Raw genomic sequence first — 22279 nt, 5'->3', positions numbered from 1 at the left:
AAATCACTTTGGTATTCATTGTCTAAGGCAATGAGCAACCAATCTGCAGTTGTAGTTATAGCTGCAGTTGAATATAGGTGTAATAGCACAGTGCCCTCCAGTGTTCACATTGATGCATTGAAGGCCCAACAATTTTAGACACTTTATGGTGGTTTTCCCTTGATTTGTCACCCATTCGTATACATCAGCCTCAACTTAACCCTTGTTTTGCTCAGAAAGTCAAACATTGTCCTGCTTCATTGTATCAATTGATCACAGAAGTTGAAAGAATAAAATTAGAACACATTCACAGCCTTTTAGAGACATGTATGACAATGCAAGGAATCATTATGTATTTGACAAGAGAAAGTCAAATATAAATTCACAGTCTTCTGGCTTGCGGCAGGTTCTCCAGAACATTTTCATCAGCGGAGGATCACAGCTCATCATAGAGGCACCGCAAGAGGTCACTTGGGTGAAATAGTCTAGCATACTAAAGTAGTCTTTTCAGCTTTTCAAAGGTTTGATCGACAGAGTGAAGCTTGAAGACAGCATTTTGACAAAATACAGCACAAAGATGTCAAGGACAACGCTGAGGCCTGTTGAGAATGCTTGTAATGCTTACATTTTGTGGTAACTAACCACTGCATTGATGCTTTAGTTTTTAATTCAGATTTAAAAAAACAAAAACAATATAGTAAGAATAGTAACCGTATTTACTAGAGCATTTGGTGCCAGTAATATTACATCAAATCAGGAAGAAAAGTCCAGCTATAGTTGATATCAGATTGGCTTACTGTAACTGTACCCAACACTGATCACAGCCATCATCACTGTCTCTTATTCCCCCATTAAACATGCCTGGTTTGATGTTTTAGTCCTTGTAGCACCGGCTGAACAACTGTCACAGGTAAGGCACAGAAAAGTACACTGAATTGAGTTTTTCAATACTAAAATTTCCTCAATGCAAAGACTCATGGTCCTTAAGGTCTTTCCAGCCATATTCCACATCCATGCATCTTCGGATCCTCTTCTCCAACATTCATGATGAAAAGTGCCCTTCACCTTCTTCCTCATCCACCGTCAACTCCTAATTTCCAACATCAGTCACCTCCTAATCTCCCCTGTCCCGTCCACGTTTAAATCAGCAGCATGTCTTCTTCTCTGGTGGCGTGTAGGCACTTGTGATGCCATCAACCGGACGAGAGTTAGCCCGGAGGAGAACTCGAGGTGTGTTGTTGCTCTCCAAGTCTCCCTGTTGGATGTTAAGGCCGTTGCGAGCCAGCAGCTCCCTGGCCATCATCATGAAGGCTTCTTCCACATTCTGGCTCTCCTGGATGCAGAGAAGGAGAACTTTAAATAACAATTTTAACCAACTTCAAAACCTCTCTTTTGTGTTTTATATGTACGCTCATTACCTTTGCAGATGTTTCTAGAGCAGCTAGTATGCCTGCCTCCTTTGCCTGGTTGCAGGCTTCCTCAAATGGAACCTGACGTTCCTGCTCCAGGTCACATTTGTTACCTAGATGGAGAGCGTAGAGATGTAAACACAAAAGCTCAAGATCACCTTAAATATCCAACAGGAGACTGTATTGCCAAAGTTCTGTTAATAGTATTGTCAGTGCACCTAATTTACATGCTAAGGCCAACATGTCAACACTCTTAAGTGTACATACAGTCCTGTAAGTACAACTGCAAACACAAGTGTAAGACTAACAGCCATTTGTTTGAAGTCATTTTAAGGAAATAGAAGTGATCCAGTGAATTGATGCCTTTCCCACACAACATATAAAGTACCATAGCTGAGTATTATTACCATCCCTTGCAGCATAGTATACTCAAAATATAGATTTCTCTGACATTAGGCTCTAAAGCTTTGCTGCAGAACAATGCCACCTATGTTAATAAAAGCATTTAAAAAGCCTCACTGAGGCACTTAAATTTAAATTATCACCTTAAACAACCTTCAGGGTTTGCCCAAGTGACAACTGAGACAGGCACATGCAATATACATCAGTTTCATCAGCTGGGTTACATCAACACAGTAACTATTTAATACATAATTTTTTTTTTAGTTTATGACAACCAGTTCATTACAGCAACAGCAAAAACCCCAACCCCCTTATTATTATATTATTCCAGGGCTATTGCTCTATAAAAAACATTATGTTCTTAAATGTTTCTGTTATTTTGTCCACCCTCCAGCAAAGATCACACACAAATGCTGTATTCATGCAATCACATGTGAACAGTCACAACCACACTCACCTATGAGAACCAGCACTACATTGGTCGCTCCGTAGAGCTCCACCTCCTTGATCCAGTGAGCCACTGAGTCAAAGGTGGGACGTCGTGTGATGTCATAGGCAATGATGGCGCCGTGAGCGCTGCGATAGTAGCTCTGGGTGATCGTACGAAACCTCTCCTGACCTGCCGTGTCCCACACCTGCATCTGTTCCACACACATAAACATGAACAAGGAATCAGCTCTAATGTGGAAGAAATACACAAGACTGGAGGTGTGGCTGATATGCACATAAACAACAAAATGAAAAATCACACACCTACACACACACACACACACACACACACACACACACACACACACACACACACACACACACACACACACACACACACACACACACACACACAGGTCCTTGGCCTCTGCAGGATACTCCCTGAGCATCTGACAGACCATGTTAACGTGGTAACAGCTGCCATAACAACCAATCCAGACTCACTTGCTAAATTTGTATGTGTTGATGTCTACTGTTGATATCCGGATAAGTTTAATAGAACAGATCAAAATACATTTATTACTTTTTATTATTGAAATAAAAGCGCACATCTTTACATTTCTGAATATAAACCTGTAAAAATAAATAATGCTGACCATACTGTTTATAACATTATATATGCCTGTAAAAAAGGCATATTCCTGCTTAATGACTCCCTCTTTATGTTGAAGTTGTAAAAATAAAGAAAGCGTTTTAACAAGGAATAACCTGCTTATAAGGTTTTCCAAATACACATCTGCTTTACCTTGATTCAAGTGACACAGCTGTGATTTAACTGAATAAAAGATGATGCATTGTTGTAACAAACTCAGGTATAATACATGGTTATTAGTTGAGAACTATAATGACAACCAAAGCCAAACAAACAAAAGAAAAACAAGAACTTAGCTTCATTAAAACAAGGAAGAGACATAAAACAACACAGCTATACCCGCTGATCACCAAACATATAAAAGTGACATATACTTAATATCGAGTGGCTCAATTGCATACGGTCTCAGGCCTAAATCTTCAGTTGGGGTTTGAGGTAAACACAGAAGCAGCAGCTGTTATTATGAAAAAAAATGTATTGTGTTACTTTTCCAAACTTATGGTGGCCTTATGTTACTGATTCATAAAAACAGACGGAATAAATGAACAAATGCTGACATCCTCTTCATTGGTGATACTCTGGAATGGGGCGAAGCATGGAGACCAGCCATCAACACATAAATTAGCTGTGGTAACCTTTGGCATCCTAGTTTTCTTAGCCATTAATAGTTTGGGATTTGTTTAAAGTTCAGTTGATGACGTGTTTGTTGAGTTTTGTTTTTTTTAACTAACTGGCTTACCCACAGAACAATACAGTTGGTCTAGGTGTGTTTGTGTGTGTATATTGACAGACTGTACTGTCCCTCCTGGCTATGACAAATCCAGATAATCCTTGTGAGATAGTTACAGAAAGAGACACTTTTAAAAAAGGTTGTAAAGTTTGAAATATCAATGCAGAAAAAGTACTTTTTCCCTTACCCCATACCTGTTAGTATTATGAGTAGGAGAGTATATATGTGTGACCCCATTGATCGATACCGATAATCAGTTTGCACATGAGTTTATTAATGATGATAGAAAAGGTGTAAGCCACCATTTAACTGAATGAACACAGGCTTTATTATTTTCTCAGGTAACTGACTTTTGATGCATGCGGAACCAATCACTGTCCACACTAAAGCATTTAGTTCCCTTTCCAGCTCAATGACAGCGCAGAAAAGTCATTCCAGGTTTATTTTTGTCTGCACAAAGGCTAGAGTAGAGTAGAAAAACCTGAAGGACAGGTCCTTCATGTGAGCAGCCGGTCTGACTTGTTTGGGACTCTAACTGACACTGCAACCAAAGGACACCTCTCACTGTGGCGTAATTTACCCCCAAACCTAGAAAAGTCCATCACATCTGAGTGGACCTTCGGAGTTGCAATTTATGCTATACTTGTCAGTTAAATATGTTACCAAAAAGGCCTGTAACCATGCTGGGCGGCCTGTCATTGTCAGAGCCAGCTGACTCCACAACACCCATGATAAGGATCAGGGCATTTAGAAGGTATTCCTGGAGCATACAGGGTCACCAAGTTAAATGGAAGACTTTTAAAAACATCTTTAATACCACATAGAATGCAACTTAATTCCCAGTGCTAAAATATGATTGAAAACCAGTGGGGACTGGTTGTTATTATCCTTATTAAGTATACACTAATAATTCCAATTTATATTACTCCTTAAATTAAAGTGACCTGGACCCAGATTGAGGATGGGTGGATTAACTAATTAAAAATAATGAATTTATTTAAGCTTTTGCTAAAATCAACACTTATTATGAGATGAAACCCACAAAAAAGGATTGAACCGCCTCCAACCACTATCCAAAGAATCCCACAAATGTATAAGTGTATAACATTTCATGCCTTCATAATGTAAGACTTTTTAATACCTTCTTAGGCCGTTTAGGAAACTGAATTCAATACTTATTAGATGTTGAAGATGAAGATTTGCAGTACTCACGTCTTATAATCCTTCTTTATTCCTTTATAATTCCAAATCTGCACTTTATTCTACATTTTTGACAGTACCTTTCAGTCTATGAATTATGTAACTCTTATTAAAGCTGTTTTATATACTCTGTTAATGACTTCTGTTAATCACGTACAGGTCTGCATGTGGGGGCTCTGATGTTCTGCACTGACACCACCTGAAAATATGCATACCCTAAAAGACTCCCCATGGTCCACTGCGCACACACACACACACACACACACACACACACACACACACACACACACACACACACACACACACACACACACTGTCATACACAACACACTAACCTTAACTCTCTTCCCCTCTATGTCCACGGTTCGTACACTGAAATCCACTCCGATGGTGTTCTGCTGTTTCTCTGAGAAAATCCCGGACTTGAAATTCTGAACCACGCAGGTCTTCCCTACGTTAGAGTCTCCGATCAGGATGATCTTAAACAGGAAATCAAAAGAGTCATCATGTTCAGGTCCTAGGGTCTGCATGGTGGAGGCAGAGTCTTTTTCTGCGGAGGTGAATGTGAGAGAATGGAGGAAATGTACTGTAGATCACTTGGAATGCTTGGACTTTTAGGCCAAGAGATGCTGGGTTATCTTTATGCTTGAATAAAGGCTGAGTCATAGGAAAGAAAATGGATCCTAAAATGCTATTATGTTGAGGAGTTTCATCCAAAAAACAAACAAAAACTACTAACCCCCCCCAAAAAACTGCAATCCTATTCCACAGTTTCTCCTTCCAGTGAAAGCTGTCTCCAGGCTAGAATTCCAGCAGCAGTACATTTAGTCAAATTGGTCCACATGTAACCTGTAAAACCAGTTTACAGTTGAGAGAAAGTTTGTTTGTCAGGGAGTAAAATGGTATTCTTCAACGGTGAGAAATTTTAAAATTACAATTTTTTTTATAATTTAGATCATACACATTGTAAATTATGAGGCACACAAGCAACAATATGGAAGAATCAACTGTGCCTGTTTTCAGTCATTAAAAGCTAAATTTTCTTAATAATAATTCTGCATTCTCTCTGTCTTGTGTCTCCAGCCAGCTCCGCCTGTCTCTCCCCCTCTTGTGCTCTTTCAGCAAGGACAAAACTGCCTCAGTCTCGGCTGCTCCTTTCAGCTCCTTCTCAGGTGTTGACCCAATTCATGGCCCACAGCAAAAGGCAGCATGAATACACATCCCATCCTTTTTGTCCACCTGCACGGGTTCTGGTTAGCTTCCTCTCAAATAAACACTTCCTTTAAATAAAATGCAATTCAAAAAGATGTGTGTCTGTACTCCAGGTTCCTGTCCAATCCACCTGCTGTTCTTTCGCTCACGTGTCAGCATTTTTCCTCCATCAGCCGGTCTCTCTCTCTCTCTCTCTTTATCTCAGTGTCTGTCATCAGTTTTTCCTGTTCTTACTGACTTACAGCCTCCTGCGTCTCTCTCTCACTCTCTCTCTCATAGCACCTGTAGAAACAATAGAAACCCGCCCTACCTGTTCTAGGGAAGTAGCCCAGCCCCATTACCACTGTGGGATCCTGGGAATTGCAGTCATTTTTTTTTGCCAGGAAGTCAGCACATTTCTTCAACTCTCACAGACTCAATGCCTGTTGCAACTCTCAGAACATTATTTTAAATTCTGGTCAACCGCAAAATCCATAAACAATTGCCCCCCCCATATGTCTGACTGTGTACATTTATCAAGATTAGTTATTATTAATATTATTAAATGACTATAAATTATACAACATGTTATTTTGCACACTCCATGCTGTCATTATGGACTCACATAGAGGCAAATAGTGGTAAGTAAAAATGTATGTACAAGTAAATATCACTAGAGTATAAGCAATAACTTTAACAACCAAAATATGTTACCATAACTGATGTATAAATTCACAATCAGCAGATGGAAGTAGTAGAACTCCCACTCACTATTAAGAGCTGTATGAGGAAGATGAAAATGAGGAAGCTTCAGGGCTGGGGACACTGAGGTCACTTCCATTGTATTTGAATTTTTTATTTATAGACCTTTGTTAGTTTTGCAAACCTGTGGGGAGCTTTCATTTTTGGAAACAAAACTTACAGAAACTATAATCCATTAGTTAAATGAATAAATAAAATGTAAAAATCCACATAATTAAAAAAAGTGACCTTTAGTGACTGTATTGTTGGTTTTGCGGGGGATTTAGGTCAACCATTTGTTTGTGCTGACGGGTGATCAGTATTTTTTTTATAATCCTGGCGACGGCCCTGCTCCTAACTGCACCCTTCACTCCTGTATTAATTCCTTTAATCATGGCTGAACATCATTCCTGTGCGCTAATCCTCCGGATTCCAATATTTCCGACTGCACGTGAAAGCGGCGCAGAGCATCCTCATCCAGCACATCACAGTGACGTCCTGTGCGGATAGATAGAGACATAGATGCCGTTACTGTTGGAAAAAAAAACTCACAGCTCTGTAGCCAAAAAATTGTCTTTATGTAAAAGGGTGTTTTAAAGCTCTGGAGAGAAGCAGCAGCATGCAGCGGAACGCAGTGGTCGTGGTGGCGGACAAAACCAGCCTGAAAAGGCCGTTTATTTTTGCAAATGCTGTGCATATGGTAGGTGAATTTCCACTGCTTTTGAATGCAATTTAATCCTTGAGGCCTGTTTGTTTGCCTTTTATAGACCATACCTCTGATTAAATGTTTGATTTGCTGATGTTATTTTGACCCAAACCATCGGTCTATTATAAATAAACCTTGTGCTATAGCCTGTGTTTCACATACAAACGTGCTGCAGCGAACCCCCCTCCGTCAAAATGATGTACAGTGTGTCTGCAGTGCATTTTATTACTAAATGTTTTAAGAAAGTCATGAAAAGGAAGAAAATTGCTGGTACCTGTATAAAAAAGACGCCATAGTGCAGGTTAGAATGTGCATCTACAGAGGATAAGCATCCTTTTCCGTCCCTCCTCACACCGACCTCTCCCCTCAAAGAATATCTGTCATATTCTTATAATGCTACATGTTTACAGTGTGTGACTTTAGAGTCATGTGTCCAATGTATATTATTTCAGCTTTAGGCTAACCCTGGGTAGAATGCCTTCCATTAGCCCCATACTGCTCCTCTATAAGGTGACACCTAAAGGCAGCACACATTTAAAAACAGCTGGTGATACTTACAAGTGTATTTATAGATTGGACACACATTTAGAGACACTGGCATTGTAAACCTACTATATTTCTTTCCATTTCTTTCCATTTCTTTATGTGTATTATTAACTTGAAGTAGTTTGCAAACTTAACACATTTTTATGTTCCTATCTTTTCTCCAAAAGGCGCTGTGCTTCTTCATGTTGACCATGACAGTAGCTTGGCATAGAGACCTGATACAAACTGGCAAAGTAAGACTGTTCTTCTGACAGAATAAAAAATTATTTCCTGTAAGCAGATAATACTTATTGGAGGCAAAAATAGCTCCTGTCTTGTCAGGATTTAAAGGAGCAAAGGAGTTGCTGTGATATCCAAGGGTGACTGGGGAATTATTATTAATGCATGGGTCTGCTTGGTCTTCCATCAATAGTGCCTGACCACTACAGCATTTTTATATTGTCTTTTCTCTGGAAGACCTGAGTTCCAGCCCTCACTTTGGCAAGCACCTGCCAGTTGAAGTGTCCTTGGGCAAGACAGTGAATTATCTTCAGGCGCTGAGAGTGCTGTTCTGTAGCTAGCCCTGACCTTTGACCTCTTTTGTAGCTATGCTAGCTTGGAAATACATCTGTGGCGACAATGTAATATTAATATTAAGTGTAAGTGAATATCTCCTATGAATTCTACCACAGATGCTTTAATCTTAGGTTAGTTTGTTAAATAAAACAAGAATTGTTGGCCAGTCAATGTATTGCTTTAATGCCAGTGTTATTTCTCTCCTCAGCTGGTGTCCAATGTTTCTGTAGTGATAATGTACATCATGGAGATCGGCTGCCTGCTGCTCTCAGTGCTCGGTGTGTTTGGAGCCTGTACAGGAAAAAGATGGTGTTTGATTCTGGTAAAAACCAATTCAAGATATTCCTTTCATAATAATGTATACATGTGTTAAAAAATGATGTTTCACTTCCTATTGTTGATTTATGTGTGTGTGCAGTACGCAGCTGGGATGGCGGCAGCCAGTCAAACAATAATTGTTAGAACGGCACTAAGTTACCAAGATGTTTATGAGGTATAGTACTTGAACGCCCCTTTCACAATACCTAATCTAATCCTGTTGTACAAAATACAGCTATCAAAAAGCAGCTTCAACTGCAGTATGTCGATCTCCCTCTTCAGAAACGTGTGGTCCGCGAGGAGTCCAAGTTGCTGTCAATGATGCCACTTACTGGAACCAGCAAAGCCAACAGGACACTGCTGTATAGTATTCAACAAGAAGTAAGCAGTTTTTTTCACTTGGGCTGAGTTTCATGTTACACAAATCCGGAGAATACATCCCCTCTTTCTTGGAGAGAGAAGTAAAACTACTTTCTAGGGTATAATTTTTGTCCACCACACAACTAAATGGTGTGTACATTTGTCCAATAAAGCTTATATATATATATATATATATATATATATATATCTCAGATAACAGGTCAGCACAGATCTAACATACACTGTAGAACGATTTAAAATTAAATTAACCTTGGTTCCCTCAGTGAAGACACTTTTTCTCAGTGTAACATGAGAAAAAGTGACTACTAATGGCTTTTGTCACTCCTGATATTATCCTTTGTCTCACTGAAATGTGGGCTTCCCATAATGCTTTGATATAAGTAAACATGAAGTATAAATGTTCCCATGGACCCAGTAAGCTAGTTAGGTTTTTTAACCATTTTGTTCAAATTTTGGCAAAATGGCAACATTGAATGCCGTATGCCGTTTGCAATGCACCCATAGATGGACAGACATCACTGGATTACTTTGATATTGACAAATACTTGGAAACCTGACAGTTTTCAGGCAAGTTGGGGAGTTTTAGGAACATCTTTTCCCCCCATGGTTTCTAACGGGGTTTATGGATGCGTTTTTGCGACAGACATCATATAAGATAAAAGGTACAAGTTGCACTGAATTTAAAGATATGAGCATCACATCTGTGTTTTCAGATTAGACTTCCACTTCCTTGTTTACAACCAGCATAATGTGATTATCTTAGCTCACTAATACAAATAGCAGTAGCTAGCTTAGAGGTACTTTTGGGGCATTTTCTTTGCCACGTGAGACAGAAAGAAAAGCAGGAAAGCCGCCAGAATACTTAAAAGATAGAATACATTGAACAGAAATCGTGGGAGTCTGCCCAAAGAAGACAGGCACCCAGTCTAACCCTTTGGTAGACTTTCTTATAAATGCTAACCCCCAACACAGACAGACACACACACACACAGACAGACAGACAGACAGACAGACAGACAGACAGACAGACAGACAGACACACACACACACACACACACACACACACACACACACCAGCAGTATATGTAGTCTTTGGGGCGTGGCCAGGGAAGTAGGTGTGTCTTTTCTTAAAGTGGTATCTACTTACGCTCCCATGGGAATTCACCCCAGTTCTAATCCAACCAATATATGGAAAAGGTCGTGATTTTTAACTCAAATGTGAGGGATGATGGGAATGCCAAGATCTATGATCACAAACAAGCTAAATTGCTACACTTGGTGTTGTTGAAACCTTTAACTGAATTATCCAAATAAAGGATGCATCATTCAAGGGTGCAGACATAATATGTTCCAGTTCTTCATTATACTGTGTCATGCATTTTTTTCTGGTTTATTTGTTTTGGACTTACCTTTTACTGTGTGTGTGTGTGTGTGTGTGTGTGTGTGTCACCTCCAGTTTGAGTGTTGTGGTCTTATTGAAGGCTACAAAGACTGGGGCTCTTCCATCCCTGCTTCCTGTAACTGTCAATATCCAGGAAAATGCGTGAGTATCTCCCTTGATGTGAGCAGAATATAAGCAGTGAAGATGACTCATTCGGAGTTTGTTGCTGTAGCCACACATTGTCTCTCAGTCAAGTGTACTTCAGGGAGAATTTATTTTTATTTAATTACCTGGTTTTAATGGTCATCATTGCTTTCAGGCAATAACACTAATTCTAATAACAGTCAATAGTCTTGTTTATTTTACTGGATACCCAGTAGAGATGCTTCTGCTATTGGGTTCACAAAAACTAACCAAATAAAGCATTGATACAACTGTGACAGCAAGGTCCAAAGAAAATTGATTGAAAATAGATTAAAACAAAGCAGCTGATCTTGGTACAACACAACACAAAATGATTAATACCAATAAGTGTTTTAAATGACCACATATAATGTAAACAAAATTAAGGAAAAGATATGTATGTGTTTGAGTACTGCAGCAGAGCTGAAAAAGATTCCAATATATACAAAAATATAAGATGTAAAATGTAAAAATATAGCTGTCCTTATGAAAACAAACAGACATGGAAATGTAATATGGCTTCAACAATGACAGTCAGCTATACTTATCAATGCAAACAAGCAATAAGTGTAGTAACATGCAAACAGGTTTTTTTTAATAAAGTTTCCAGTTTAAATTTGTTATCTAAACTACTTGTTTAGTTAATGTTTATTAAAGCAGTACCCTTGAAGTAGCTCTGCAGTTCGGCTGCAGATCATAGCAGAGTTTGGAAGTAATATGTTATAATAACTGATAGGAGTGATGGTCAAAGCTATGTAAATAAGACCCAGGATGTAAAAGGAACAGAAAATGTCCTTAAATTTGAAATGATCCTCATATTAATATTACTGGCACCCATTTTTCAGCACTATAGTGAGCTTTTTTTGGCCTTTTGTCACATTATGTAATGGGATTTTGTACTCACCAGATTCGACTACGAGGCAGCGCCACACTTGGGGCTCCGAAGAACCAGTATGTTTATCAAGAGGTAAAAGATTTTCAGATTGTTTAGAAAAGTATACAGGCTTAGTGGTCCAAGCTCTTATTTTCCCACCAATCTTCTCTCTAACTTTAACATAGCCCTGCACCCTTTTTTTCCACAGCCTTGCCTACCAATTTATGTTTCTGAACTGAAGCTTGCGTTCTCATTGGCGATGGGTATACAATTTGGAAGTGGAGTGTTTTGGGTATGTTCGTTTTTTTCGTTTTATTATTGAAATACAAAAATAAAGTATTTCTGTTATGACTAGACATAGTACACAAGGGCTCTGGTGGTCAGATTCGATCTTAGGTCAGCAGAAAATCATGTGGATCCCTGTTGTAACCATCACTAGACACCATAGCGTGCTTGTAACTCTTGTGCTTCCCTTTCCCAGGTGGTTTTACTTGTCATGAGCATCAAGCTGATGGGCCAGATAAAAAGGAAACAGGAGTTCATGGCTCTTCTCCAATCAAACAGATATGTTCCGGGTGCCTTCTAGTCACCAAGTACATTTTGATACACTTCAAGTTATTATCAAGAGTACCTTGTTTGAATTTGCACATGTAAACACGTTATGCTGTATACCATAATCTGGCTATTTTGTGCTATATCGACATATGTTGACATTATAATTTTCTATGAATACGTGTTAATGCATGTTACTGATATTGGAAAGTAATCTACATGCATAGGTCAGTTTAAAATGTCTTTTTTTGCCTTACTGCTGTAAAAAAAACAGTGCAATTTAATGAAATTAATTAATCTTTAATAATCATCACATTTTCACATGCTTTTGTCATATCTCTAAAATTATTTTATTCTTCCCAGAATTAAGCAGCTGTTTGTTTTCTTTGAGTAGCTGGAGCCTATCCTGGCATTTTGTTATTTACAGTAAGTGTTGTCTTATCTGGATAATATTCCTTCTCTCCATTTCCTTCATACCTCGACACATCAGTGAGTCTATGGAAAGACAGATAATAGCTAGATACTGTACCTAAAACTTTCAAACAATTTATCATAGCACAACAATTGATGCTAAAATTCTATCACCAGTGGAAGCAGAGAAATATCACTGGAAGTTCAACTAATGGCTTTAATTTTAACACTTTGTCGACTGGACCAACTTCTTTTAAACATACATATTTAAATATTCATACTCATCTTAAGCTCACTCATTGAATTTACAGCATTAGAGAAACCAATAATCGTTGAACAAATAATAATATGAGTAACCCTTATGTAGCACCTTTCTTAAACAGTGTTTACAAAGTGCTTTGATTGAAATATAATCATTTATTTATTGTTGAGCATAAATGTAATTTTCTTGGGTAAATAATCAGGTTAGACAAAGGAATGAGCCACAGCTCTCATTGGGACACCCGAATGTCTTGATGCCTTGTTAATAAGCACATTGTATATTTGAAACCTCATCACTCTATTCAGTTTCTCTTAAAGCACATTTAGTGAGATACGTGATCATGTCCACTAGGAGGAGAGGGGACTCTGATTGGTTGCACATTCAGTAGACATACGGTAAATCCTCAATTATTTTGCCTCCAAAATTTTGATATCAAGGTTTGGAGAAATGTTGGCATTGACCACTGCAGACAGGTTGTGAGAGGCTCTTGTAGGAAAATGTGTCATCAATATTCTTGCAGACTGGAATGTCCCAACTGATGCCACTCTCACCGAAGAAGCCTTTATGCCACATCACTTCTAATATGACTTGCTGCATGAGCTGCCTGCGGTTGAAATGTCTCCTTGACTAACGTACTGTCAAATGATTTTCATCTGGAACAGCAGATCCAATGTCTACCTGTGCACTTTAACCATTAATGCCTAATATACAGTATGTTCTTGCAAAGTATGGTATTTTTATTTCTGTCATACACTGTTTTTTTATTTATGGAATGAACTTATGTAATATTTTGTAAATAGCAGGAATAAAATGTGATTCTTGTTCCTTTGATGTCTTAGTTTTTATTTGAAATTGTTTCTTAGAAACATACATTTACTCAGCTGTACTTAAGTACAATCATGTGGTACTTGTACTACCTGTAAGGTTACACAGTTGACACCTGATTGGGAGGTGGAGGGACGAGGATAAGCCCCTGAACCTTTTATGCAGGAGATGAGGGAGGCCAGGACTCAGCAATACTAAAGAACAGGTTAGACATTTGGATTTACTTCTTTGGCATCTAGATTATCTGTATTCTTGTCTTGATCAAGACAAACAAACGCCTGATCCTGGAAACACTATTGTCATGCAATACCAATGAAATCCTGTAAATATGCATTGACTATAAAATGACAAGTAGAGAAACAAAGTTTACATAAAGTTTGGCAGAATATGATACAGAGCATTTCAGAAAGCTACTAAACCATAAAGTACAATTATTAAAGCTCTAATACATGCTAAAGTAAAAAAAAAAAAAAATCAAGACGTCATATCTATCAGGGATTTAAAAAAAAACAACATTTTCTTCCTTGACTTACATCATAAATCAAATGAGCTAAAGTACAATTCCAATCTAGGATGAAATTGAGTGCAAATGTATTAATTTTATCACTTCAATTCTTATTTGAAATATCTAATGCCCAATGAAGACAGTGGAAGGAAATGTAGGTGAAGCTTGTAATTGATTAATTACATATTATTCATTCATTATTCTGTAAATGTGCCACTTATGTATCTTAGATTTCATAATTTTTGATTATAACAAAGAAAGTGGAATACAATTTCACAGTGCTGCAAAGCCCACAATTTTCCCTTTGTAAGAAAAACAATGTTTCTTCCTGGATGAAGGTTTTTTTGATCCCAAACACTTGGGAAAGAAATAAAAACCCATGCAACTTTCATGCAATGCATGATACATTTAAGCATCATAATAAATTCCACTATGTATCCGTGTACCAATCCCATGTTTTTTTTTTCTCCGCTTTGCTAAATATGCTGATATGATGACCTTCATTATTGTGAAGAGCAGATAAAAATAAAAACAAAGAAATCAGGTGTACTCTGCAGAATCTGCGAGAGCGCTGTAGTTGCCTGCTTTTGCCTCCGCACTGTAGACCACTGCAGGGACATCTTCCTTCCGATTCAGCTGACACAAGATGGCAATACACAACGCTGCTGACAATGCCTAAAAGGACAGCGACACAGAGAAGGTTCTTTAACCAACTTGTCATCTTTTGTTGAATAGAGCTGCAATTTTAGAAAGAGACAGAGGGGGGCAGGAAAGACTGAAAAAAAAAACACAGGCTGAATGCCATTTATCTATGATTTCATCATCAATGCTCTTCACCTGTGCTCTTCCTGCTATCACAAATCAAAATGTCTGCTGTGAAAAAGGCCTGCTGACGTCTGTGTGTGTGTACCCTGAGTACTTGGTGCAGGTATTCAGGATTTTGGATTTTAAAAATGGAAGGAGACATAGACATCATGCCCTTGTTGCTATAATTCCTGCTGTAATTTGGTTGATATTGTGAAAGTTCTTGTTCCATTCACATATTAAGTTTAAAACAGTACACCATTTAAAATGATCTATCCACCTTATGTTTTTAGGTTTGATAAACTATTAAAAAGCACCAGTAGTGCTACTTGTGATTTTGTCAACAGCAATGAATTATACTTAATAAGGGCTTTAAAATCAAGTGAGTCAATTAAAAAGGAATGAACATCACAATGACCATGAATGAACAAGTTAGTGTAAGGAGGCAGGTAGGTGGGGACAATCATGATAGACACATACATACCCAGAGTAATGAGAATCCCAGCGCTACAACCAGTGTAATATTTCCTGTAATCCCTACCATATGAATTATGAGTGGAGCGCATGGCTGAAACAGAAGAGCAGATAAATGTAATGTCTCATACAGCATCTTCACTGTAAAACGTGTTTGTAGTTTAAACTAATAAGAAGCATTCAGGATACTCCTAATGTCAAACAAACAAAACAACTGAATAAACCAAACATATCTGCAGGTTAACAACCGGTAAACATATAAAACCAGTGACAATGAGTTTCAAGTTTGTATTGCTTCATTTTAAGGTGTCAGAATCCAAAAAAGCTGGAAACCATTGTTTTAGAGTACAGGAAGAATATTTAATAAAAACGTTTTTCCCTTCTTTTATAAGTATTACGCTCCATAGGGAGGTTTTGTAAATGCAGCCCTATACAGCAATACAGAACAGGTTGGAACATTTACTTTATAGTTAAGTGTTTTTGCTCAGAATTAATGTAAAGTTTGTCCTGTTTTGAGCCAAATTCAAAAACATTGTACCACCTTTATTTAAACATAAAATCTTAAATCTTAAAAAAATCAATGAACACTAAGAATTATACGCAGTTTACACATGTAAATGTAGACACAAACATTTACATTTTTATTACCTCTTTATAAATCATGATGGGCGTGTCATCAACCCTGTGCTCAAACAGACTGCTGTTACTAGGAGCTTCCACCTACAATACACAGACATGAATCATTATCTCCTGCGTCAAGAAAACAACATGGAGAGAACAACATTTAAAGCTTACATGCTGATCATTAGTGGCTTTACTATGTTCACTATCTTAGCTACGCGTGTTAGCATTCTAACATTTACTAATGGGAATAAAATTATAGTTTTAAAGGTTAATATGGGACAAATTCCAAATTTTAACCTGATGATGGTGATAGGAAGTCTAAGGGATCATCAGTCATTAGAATTCATCCTGGGGGAACATGAAAGTGATGGCTTGGGATCCTTTACATTAACGGGGGGGGGTCTTTTCTGACTTTCTTGCATTCTTAAACTTGATCCACAATGATATATTGCATTCTTTTTTTTTTTTTTTTACCAGTGAATAGAAGTGAATAATGAGCTTTCACACTCACACATGGGTTAATGGGCTCTTCAGCGCACAGGCAGGACTCTGAGATGTTGTAGCCCCAATCTAGATAGCCCTGAAAAACTCCGCAACAATGCCACTGCGAAGGAAGAGGGAAGGAATGGGAGAAGATTAGAATAGTGTACATAGTAAGACAAACCTCCACCTCCTGATTCTTCATACTAATAACCTATTCAGCTTATTTTCTGAGCTGCATCTGATTTATGCTACTGAAATGTTTAAGATCAACTCTAAAGCACTTGAAGCTGCTTCTGTATGCGAAGCAGCAACTTGATAACTGCACACACACTCTCACATACCCACACAAGGTTACCTACTTCTGTCTCTGTCTCCTTGAGGTTGTCTAAAGTACTCTCACTAGCATTAGCCAGTGGCAGCAATTCCAGGTACTGCGTCTTCATCTCTTTAGTCATCTGCACAACAGAACAAAGTAATATTAAAAAAATGTGATCATTAGCAATTTAAATATTACTGTAATTTGTTTTTTTTGGGCAAATTTGTGATTCACAAAATGCATTCAGTATGCGTACATGCATTCATGCTTGTTTTACAGTAATTTAAATCTAAAATTGGAAGGTGTCAGTCAGGTACTACAGTTCAAATTCTGAATTTTTGAGTACTCAACCAACTTATTTTCTGATTTCAATTGACTATTACTAATACTAATCCCTGCCTCCAGACAGCTATCTACCACTATTATACACACAAAATACATTTTCCATCCATCTTCTATGGATCATCAGCTGATGATAATGTGGCATGTCTTTTAGCATAATGTGCAAATTTTATCTAATTTTACAGGCTTTTCCTTCACAAACAAATCAGCTGGAGTCAGTAAATAAGTGATTGTTCAACCCATTGATAAAAAAAAAGGATGGATGTTGCATCTCCACTTCCTCCCACTGTACAAAAATGAAGCCAAAATACCCCGGACATGGCAGCTACCATCTTTCTATCATGATGTGAAACAACACTTGAACATATATTAGTGTGATTAGAACTACCTAAAAAGAAACTATCTTTGGGAAAAATGTATTTGTTTAGTTTGGCCCATCTGCAAACATGGAGGCAGCAGGCTTTATAACCTAAACTGCAGTCAGCGAACAGAGGGCGATCAAGATTTTTTTGGCTTCCTTTTAGTGAGTTGTGATGTTGTCCATCTTTTATATGTCGATGGTTCAACCAGCTCACATTAGCCTTTGCTTACAGCTGATCAAATCAGCTAGTAATCAGAGTGCATTTTAGCCAACAAAATCTATGGAGTCTGCTAGAAACAACAAGCCTGCTTTTGTTTACTCCTTGTTATCAGTTGTTTCAGAGATTACATCTAATTCTGAGGGTGAATCTTTCATTGTCATTCCCGTAAACAGCATATGTGATTGACAGGCATGGCAGCAATAACAGTAAGTGGGATGGCATTTAGCCAACCCAATCCAGTAGTCAAGAGTCTATTAGCTTAATGAGGAAGGCAGTTTGCTAGCTCATATGGTTTTATGAGTCTTCATATGTGCAAATGTGCACTGGGACAAAAAGAAAATGTCACAAAAGAACAACACGTCTCAGTGTCAACTTGGAAATACCAATGGTAGAAAAGTCAGTGCTCGAATTGAAGACGCAAACACGAACAGACTGCTCAGGATCATCCCAACTGCAAACTGAGACAGAAACACACACATAAACACGCATTATCAATCAGATTCTGGTTTAGTTAGCAGTTTTTTACTACTACTACTACTACTACTACTACTGCTACTACTATAATAATAATGTGTTCTTTCTTTACCCACCACTATTAGCGCCCACTGCTTCTCTGCACAGGCACCATACACACCCATGATGGCCAAGAACAGAGGAAAGATGGAAAAGAAATACATGACACGTATGCCTACAAGCATATTCTCTATCTGCAATGAAAACAAACAGAGAATCAGGTCAGCCAGGCTGGTGAACAGGGTAAGGGTTCAATGCCCTGTGTCAGCATGCAGCTGAATTGTTTTTGAGTTTTGAGTTGGACTTTTTAAAGTCACCAGTGAGTGAGTTTGCCATTACGTGTGTGCACTACACAGCAGGAATATACAAATCAGGGAAATAATGAGAAGGGGCTTACTTTACACATAGTTATTAAACCAGTGTTTTTACAAGTGTATGCTCTTCATTGAATTATGTATACTACTATATCATTCAGCTGACACTTGCTTTGTTTTGTCACTAGTCTACTAATGGATGCCTGAAATAGCAAAAGTACTAAAATACAGAAACATGGTTTGAAAAATGGTTAATGAGACATTATGGCATGCTAAAATACATATGCAAAACCACTGATATGATCCCTTAAGTTGTATGCTGTATGATACAAAAATAACATATAACATACTAGAAGATTTTATGCATATGGCCCACTCATAATAGACAGAAATATAGACACATAGAGCAGATACATTTATACACAGATAGATACTGACATCTGTATTATTATTTTTTATTTGTAATGCATGTGTTACCTCATCATGTTCATAGTGGTATCCATGGCCAAACAGAGTGAGTGCCAACAGCAGGGCACTGATGATCTGCAACAACACAACACTTTATTATTTATTAGCGTCCTTTCTGGACTGTGACTAATTATTTGTTTTTATTATCCATCAATCTGTCTAATATATATTTTTTTACAATACTGGCTAAAATGTTGCATCGGGTATTGGTGAGTATGGTTGTAAATTATTAGCCCTGCAATGTGACACTGCGACTTCCCAGGGTTTCAGACCAGACGATAATGATATCAGTCATACAGCCTTAATAATGAGTAATTACTTGCTTTCACTGTGCTTTCAAAATTCTTGAAAAAGTAAATGGCAAATTGCATTGTTGGGTTTATCACTGAAAGGACGGCCTCCCCTGCTGAAACTTGTTGTGAAATAAGCTCATTGATTGACCTAACCTCTGAGATGACTTTTTGTGCTGACGGTGTATACTCCATGTGTTCTGTGCTGACCCTCCACGTCAGCTGTTACTGGCTCAATAACATTGTTAATCGTTGTCATCAGTTGTGAGACATTACAGTGTCAATTTCTGCTGTAGGAGCTCTGTGGCCACACCCCGAAGAAGACCGTGCGTGTTGCTCCCACAGTGTGTAAAGAGAGTCCAACTGTGTATGATTACTGAACTTTATTAGCTCCTCACTGCTGAAACCTTATGAATTAGAACAGTTATGTGTATATATCCTGGAGGGATTTGTTTTTACTACACCATCATGTCCATTTTCCTTTTCATGCACTGGGGGTGGACTTCCTCCCCAAACTGTTTAATAACACAAGTTTTGATTATTATTATTTTTTTAAAACATCTCATAATCCCACTAGTTTTGTGCCATAATCAACAATTAAGACACACTAACACATGACTGAATAAGTTGCACTGGAAGCAATTTAACCATTCAACTAGTAGAGTTAAGCATCTGATTCAACAGCTGGCTTAGTTATATCTAAAGCTTAAAATTCTGCTCTGTTTTTCTGAATTAACGAGATACCTCCAGCACGCCCAGGGTCTAACCCAAATCCTGTATCCAGCCTCCAGCAGCTCCAGCGGGCTGCATGCAGGGTTCACCCCCCCGGAGCTCCGCTGGGGAGCTGGACCCGAATGCAATACACTTCTGCACCTTCCTGTGGCAGCAGCAGCGGAAAAACAACACACACACTTACCGCGATCAAACTTGTGACGATAATGTAACTCCGTTTCAAACAAACGTTCACTTTCCCCATTTTGTTTCGCTTTGCGGTCAACACATTTAATCCAGTTTAAAGTTTTCCAAAAGAACAAATCCACATGCTGTGGAGAACCCTGATTTTAATAAAGACTGGGCGGAGGGACCTCTGGGCTGAGCGGGGGGGAGGAAGGATTTCCTCCTCATCTGGAGAGAGGGGCAGGGTATGTGTGTGGGTGGTGTTGGAGAGGTTTTTAATAGTTGAAAAAAGTGATTCTAGGTTATATTCTGATTTATGGGCACCTGTCTGTAGCATGGAATCAGCTGCTCAAGTTTGTTACAATGACACACACACACACACACACACACACACACACACACACACACACATATATATATATGAGTTTGTTATAAAGATGAATTCACTCTCAAAATGGTGCTTAAATGTGCATTGGGAGATCTGGTTCTAGGAAAGGTCCTTTACGTAGCAACCAAACTATGTTATGTTCTAGCATAGCTTGCCTGGTGGGAAACAGAAGGATAGATACCGGCTGTCTGATTTAGTTCTATAGCAATTTGGTATAAGGAGTTGTTTTGAAGCTGATAATAGACAGGACTTTATGTTTGGAGGACTCATCCTGAAGAGTTATAGCCTACAAAGTGGGCACATTATGCAATAAATGTGTCCCTGAAGGGATGTTGATGTGTTCCATATTTTTTTATTTTTTTGAATTAGAAACAGAGCTCTCAAATTGAGTTCAAAGACGCATGAAAGAGGGAAAATCTTATTTGTCTATAGGCTATGTGTGTAAGACTGAAAGTGCCTTGCGTTCGTTCCCCCATAAAGCACCTTTTGTCTGCTGTTGTCTTGGACGAACAAAGGAACTAGTGAGAAGCTGCATCACATGATCTCTCATCAGAATCCCACCCACACACACACATACGGACACACACTTGCACCATCCATACATCTAATTATTTATCAGTTAACTTGTCCATCCATTTCTCTATCTGCAGCTCACTCTCTCTCACACACACACACACACACACGCAGATACACATGGGAGCAACATTATCAATCCCTACAGTTCCTCTGAAAAACACTTTCTATTGTGAAAGCAGATTCAGAGTGGAGCATCTCCTGAAGGAGGAGCATAAAAACATCTGGAGAGAATGATGAATGCACACAACACACACTGTATGCACGTGCGAATGGATGTCTGCATTAGTTTTTTATGGTGTCACATGCTTTCAAATGTTTCGGTCACCAGCGCACATTCAAGAACTATTTGGCACGCGCATATGTTTGTTGGCACGCACTCACACATCTGTAGGACATGAAAGCACAGAGACATTCTGAGGCACAGAGGATGTTCGTGGGCGGAAAGGACGCAAGGGTCCAAAAACTCTTTACTGGAGGTGCTTGGATCAGTTCTGTTGTAGAGATGAATGTTGCACAATTGAATGGTCATGGAGCAACATTTTGAGTATTTGTGGGGAAATGTTAGTGTGAAGGATAGAGGAATGTTGTTGCTTCCACAGCAGATTATCCTTAAAAAGTATTTTAAATTTAATCAGTTTTATTGACTTTGTGTGCACTTTAACAATAACATGCCAGAAAATAAATCTGCAGCATTAAATTTAAATTAAGTCCTAATCTTCCTCAGTTTTAAGTTTATTTATTTAAAAAGGGACAATGCACATTAATTAACATGAGGACTTAAGTCCATTATGTAAATGTACCAGATTTAGCCATGCAGAAAATATTTTCATGTCTTTTGTGTAAACATCCTACTGGCTTTACATTATAAGTAGACTTTTCTGTGACAAGAAAATGTGGAAATAAGCATTACAAAAATGTTTCCGCTTGTTTCATTGGGTACTTTCTTGAACTTATAATTTAATATTTCCTAGTTTCTA

The 22279-nt window shown here is 38.3% G+C and overlaps 3 protein-coding genes across 3 annotated transcripts; 1 reads left to right on the top strand and 2 right to left on the bottom strand.

The window, feature by feature from the left end:
• Positions 1-576: 576 nt before the first annotated feature.
• On the bottom strand, positions 577-6294 carry LOC127359016 (ras-related protein Rab-19). Its single transcript, XM_051392641.1, has 4 exons — positions 5137-6294; positions 2248-2431; positions 1398-1501; positions 577-1312 (listed from the first exon to the last, which is right to left on the bottom strand). Exons 1-4 carry the CDS (start codon positions 5329-5331, stop codon positions 1124-1126), a joined length of 672 nt encoding a protein of 223 aa, XP_051248601.1. The 5' UTR covers positions 5332-6294; the 3' UTR covers positions 577-1123.
• An 826-nt stretch (positions 6295-7120) lies between these two features.
• On the top strand, positions 7121-13733 carry LOC127359151 (tetraspanin-8-like). The gene is made up of 9 exons (XM_051392956.1): positions 7121-7433; positions 8153-8218; positions 8749-8862; positions 8959-9033; positions 9141-9239; positions 10696-10782; positions 11711-11770; positions 11886-11969; positions 12159-13733. The coding sequence occupies exons 1-9, from the start codon at positions 7353-7355 to the stop codon at positions 12261-12263; spliced, it is 771 nt and encodes a 256-aa protein (XP_051248916.1). The 5' UTR covers positions 7121-7352; the 3' UTR covers positions 12264-13733.
• Positions 13729-20549, bottom strand: LOC127359150 (tetraspanin-8). The gene is made up of 9 exons (XM_051392955.1): positions 20358-20549; positions 19161-19226; positions 18447-18563; positions 18240-18314; positions 16977-17072; positions 16646-16738; positions 16159-16230; positions 15521-15604; positions 13729-14907 (listed from the first exon to the last, which is right to left on the bottom strand). Exons 1-9 carry the CDS (start codon positions 20415-20417, stop codon positions 14773-14775), a joined length of 798 nt encoding a protein of 265 aa, XP_051248915.1. The 5' UTR covers positions 20418-20549; the 3' UTR covers positions 13729-14772.
• Positions 20550-22279: the final 1730 nt, after the last annotated feature.

This window comes from Dicentrarchus labrax, unplaced genomic scaffold (genome assembly GCF_905237075.1).
Source record: "Dicentrarchus labrax unplaced genomic scaffold, dlabrax2021, whole genome shotgun sequence".
Taxonomy (NCBI): domain Eukaryota; kingdom Metazoa; phylum Chordata; class Actinopteri; family Moronidae; genus Dicentrarchus; species Dicentrarchus labrax.
This window is presented reverse-complemented; position numbering and strand designations above follow the sequence as displayed.